Source organism: Anoplophora glabripennis, unplaced genomic scaffold (genome assembly GCF_000390285.2).
Source record: "Anoplophora glabripennis isolate ALB-LARVAE unplaced genomic scaffold, Agla_2.0 scaffold214, whole genome shotgun sequence".
NCBI classification, from domain to species: domain Eukaryota; kingdom Metazoa; phylum Arthropoda; class Insecta; order Coleoptera; family Cerambycidae; genus Anoplophora; species Anoplophora glabripennis.
This window is the reverse complement of record NW_019416375.1, coordinates 796,249-800,770: the sequence shown is the minus strand read 5'-3', so window position 1 is coordinate 800,770 and position 4,522 is coordinate 796,249. Positions and strand designations below refer to the sequence as shown.

The 4,522-nt window shown below is 33.3% G+C and overlaps 1 protein-coding gene across 1 annotated transcript; it reads right to left on the bottom strand.

Annotated features, from left to right (window-relative positions):
- Positions 1-2,863: 2,863 nt before the first annotated feature.
- LOC111691458 lies at positions 2,864-4,522 on the bottom strand. The gene is made up of 3 exons (XM_023454316.1): positions 4,022-4,522; positions 3,741-3,962; positions 2,864-3,681 (listed from the first exon to the last, which is right to left on the bottom strand). The coding sequence occupies exons 1-3, from the start codon at positions 4,289-4,291 to the stop codon at positions 3,034-3,036; spliced, it is 1,140 nt and encodes a 379-aa protein (XP_023310084.1). The 5' UTR covers positions 4,292-4,522; the 3' UTR covers positions 2,864-3,033.

Genomic DNA, 4,522 nt, shown 5'->3' with positions numbered 1-4,522 from the left:
ATGTTTATATGAACTCTGATATTAATTTTTGATGTACATTATAAAAATTTAGTCTAGTATTGGTTACAAGTTATTATGCATCAATGTTTCTATTTTATTAAAATGACCCTGGATTGAATTGGAACCTGCATGAGCATATTGGGTTGGCAAAAAGTGAGAGAAAATTTGCGAAAAGACGTTATAGAAAAATCTCATTCCATGCCATTCGATTCGAAACTGAAAAACTATATTTGGATACGAAAAATAATCAAAGTAATCTTAATTAATTTACCTACTACCTGATGAACCTTATTATTATGTCTTTAATTAACAAATTATGTAGATAATGTATAATCAAATCATGCAACTCTGTACTAAAGTACAGATTACCAATTCAATAAAAACCTGCCCGAGCGGTTCTTATAACGACTAAAGGGTAAGCAAAAAAAGGGCGCGAAAACGTATGGAACAACGTTTTTCGGTCAGTGTAATCGTGTTAATCGCTTGTGGCATATGGCGTTTGAGACGATTCCGATATTTTCTTCTAAGGAAAAATTTGCTGCTTGTGTAAAAATTGTGTACTGTGTTTGTGTGCGTGTGTGTTTATTGTATGAGATTATACCCATTATAGAAGATTTGGACTTTTTGAAGTTTATACCCACTTGACGTCGCAAGAAAGGTAAGCAAAAATTGAAATTTTCTCTTAAATTGTTGGGATAGAGTTTGGAAAACGACACTTTTCTATATTAGTTTTTATGTACCTACGTCAATAAATCTTCTGATGATTCAAGCTAAAAAATGGGTCTACAATTTGATAACTTCCTAGATACAGGGTTTTGTTAAAAAAATATATCTCTTCTAAAATATTTCTGAAGAGGTTTTGATGCAATATAATAAAATTTAATAAACACGCTAATGATTTATTTTCTAATTATAATCAAAAGATACCGGGTGTCATTTTGATGAGAGGTCGATCCGTACTTGTAAGAACTTTTCTAATAAAAAAAGAAACTCATTTATTCGAAAAGCGAACCATTTTCGATTTATTCATTTTTTAAATAGGTATTTTTTAACGTTACCATACACTTCATTAAACGTAATATAACTCGTTTTGCAAAAAGGTTCATATTATTTTTCTTCTAAATATACGATTTTAGGCACTTAAATATAATTATGAATAATCCGAGAAAATAATTGAGCAATCTTTTTTCGGGCCATATCGCATGTTGAATCTATCAGAATGTAAAACTATTACGCCATTGGTTTTTCAGACTTGTCGTTATAGTCCGGGAGCTCGCGACATAAAATTATGGCCATTTTCATTATCTATTTAGGTACTTTCGACAAAATTTCAAAACTAAACTGGATGGAAAATGCGTCCAGTAATAATAACGTAATTTTTGAAACTTGCAGCATGCAGCAAAGGGCTACGCCCATGTGCATGGTTCCGTTAGAAAGTGGGAAATAAAGAAATATGAATCTTCAACTGAAATCATTATCACTGAAATATTTTGTATGTATTTTTGACATTCTAAATTGCATAAAAAAATTGGTCTGACTAATTTTTGGCGGTTCTAAATGGGCCTGGAAATCGGGAAACCTTGTCGAAAAAATGAAGTATAGTTTGGCTGAAATCATTATTTATGAAAATTTTTTTTATAAACAATATATGTACTTACAGTGTCCACTAATGGTGTACTTATCGCACCCTTGCAAACTGTTTTGTTGTTGATTTTTCGAGAAAAAGTTATTCTTGATGATCTTGGAAAGCCATGGGCAGTAATCAAATATGTAGCAAAACATACAGGGCGTCCAAAAAATTTCAAAATGTGACATTTTCCCCAAGCAGTGTCCTTAATTTTTGTTTTTACTCTATACAGGGTGTCCCGAAATTAATACAACAAAATTTGGTCACAGATTTTTAAGACAAATTTAGGGAACCCGTATTTTTTATTTTTGTCAAGTGGTCCCTTATTTCGAAGCTACAGCCCCCCCAAAATCCGCCCCTAAGAATAATCTTTTTTTATATCTCAGAACCCTCTTGTACGAGAATCACTAAATTTGGTACCCTGGGGTTTTATGACGTGTGTAATCTGGTAATGCTACGTTTTTTGGCGGGGAACCCCCTTAAGACAATTTTTCGTGGGCCTCCTTGTCTTTAGAGCCAAAAAAATTGGTTGCATATTCAAATTTCTTAAAAATTAATTAGTCCACTGGAAAACCATTAAATTTAGAAACTTTTTGTCTCTTGATACTTTTTCGTAAAACGCAATGTTTTCGAGAAAAATGTCAAAATGTGATCGAATGCACATCGTGATTCGCCATTTTCCTCAAAAACATTGCGTTTTACGAAAAAAATATCGAGGCAAAAAGTTTATAAATTCAATGGCTTTCTAGCTAACTAATAATAAGAATAATAATATTTATAAGAAATTCAAATTCACGACCAAAATTTTTTGGATCCAAAGACATGGGGGCTCACGAAAAAGTGTCTTAAGGGGGTTCCCCGCCAAAAAGCGTAGGATTAGATTCCACATGTCCTAAAACCCCTGTATATCAAATTTAGTGATTCTCGTACAACAGGGTTCTGTGATATAAAAAAGAAAGAGGGGGCCACTTGGCAAAAAGAAAAAAGAAAAATTTTGTCATAAGAATCTATGATAAAATTTTGTCGCATTAATTTCGGGACACCCTGTATTTAACAGAGTTATTGGAGAACACAAGAAAGGCTTAAATACAGGGTTTACTCAGAAAAGAACAATAATAACATTTTGCAAATAAAAAGACGCCGCATTTTTGAATTATCATACATACCATATAATTACCATAGATATTCCGTTATCAATGTCAAAGTCAACATATTTATTTTTATTTCTGACCGGGATATTATAAGCTTATATCGTCATAGTTACGCTATCAATAAAGAGAGTCATAACTCCCTTGGGACATTATAGATTCTATAATTCCCTCTACCTTTCACAAGTAAAAATAAAATAAAAAATGCTAATATACATATATGTGTATATATTTATGAAATGAAAACTGAACCATATTTTATTTATTTGCGTCATTACAAATAATAAATGTACAATTTTGAAATGTTCCCTGAAAATTACTACCGCCACTGGAAACAATTTCTTCTTTTGTATGGCTGGAGCTTCTGTTCACTACAGTCGAGGTACCTGCCTCTTCTAATGGCAAAGTAGACAACATACGCGCCGTTTTATTTCTCAATTCGATGCTATCCTCCAGATACCCCTCCGCCACCGTGGAACTTTTCCAACCTCCGTGTCTTTTTAAGTTAGTCATAGTTGCTCCTGCATTAGCTAGAGCAGTAGCAGAAGTGCGACGAAGGCAATGTCCCGTATAGGAAGATGGGTTTGGCAATCCTAAATACATTGCGATTTTGCTGGGAATTTTCCCAAACATGTTTTTTCCAATTGGCTGAGATGTACATTTATTTTGTTGGAAGCGCAAAAAAAATCGTTCAATACCTTTAGGACGTAAAGACATATAAAGTCTTAATAAAGGCAAAGCAGAGAACTCTTTTTCATCCACAACTGTAAATTTCTTCGATACACCAGTTTTACTTTCCGGTACGTTCACTACCATAACGGAATCCCGGTCCTCTATATCCGATATCTTCATATTCAAAAGTTCCTGACTTCTGCATCCTCCAAAATAACCCATAATCAAAACAACCTAAAACAAAAAAAGGAAATAAATACACACAAAAAAAGGGAAAATAAGAAAAAAATTACCTTATGCAGTAAATGAATTTCATTAGGAGCGTTCTTTAGAAATCTGATAACATCATTAGGAGATAAAACAGCAGACTTTTTCGGCTTATAACTCTTACTCTTCCGTTTCAAAAAAGCCTCTAGTTCATTGAACTTGGCGATATCTCGTTTCTCATGTATATTCACCTTCGATTTTAGCATTGACCATTTAGTCCATAAAGAATTCGGACTATACGTTTCTGACTGCAACGAATAAACAAAATTACTACCAAATCTACCGAAAAACATAGAATATTCCTTACCAATTCTTGAAAATATGCCAGTAATACAGTTTCAGTGGCATCTTTTGGCATAACATTATTCCGTGTCAGCCACTCCAGATATATCTTGTATTCTTTTTGGTATACGGCTTCACTTTTCGATGGAATTAATGATTCTCTTGCTTTTTCAGCTTTTTTCAAAATCTGCTCCATTATATTTGGGGTAGAAAACACGTTTTTAACGCAAACACAGCTTGATAACAAAGTACTGTTTATAAGCAAGTAACAATTCTGTTTATAAACACGTAACATAGCAACAACCTAGCAACAACAAAACTCTTATAATCAATGGTACCTGATTCAAATATACTGGGAAGGTAATAAATTGGTACATTTTTTCCGTTTTAAAAATAAACAATATTTTATTGAAATCGGTCAGAAATAAAATTATCTATGTACCACGGGAATTAATGAGCCTTAATAACCTCAGGCAATTGCTGTCCCTCGGGCGGGACGCCCTCGGGACGCAAACTTTGCCATCGG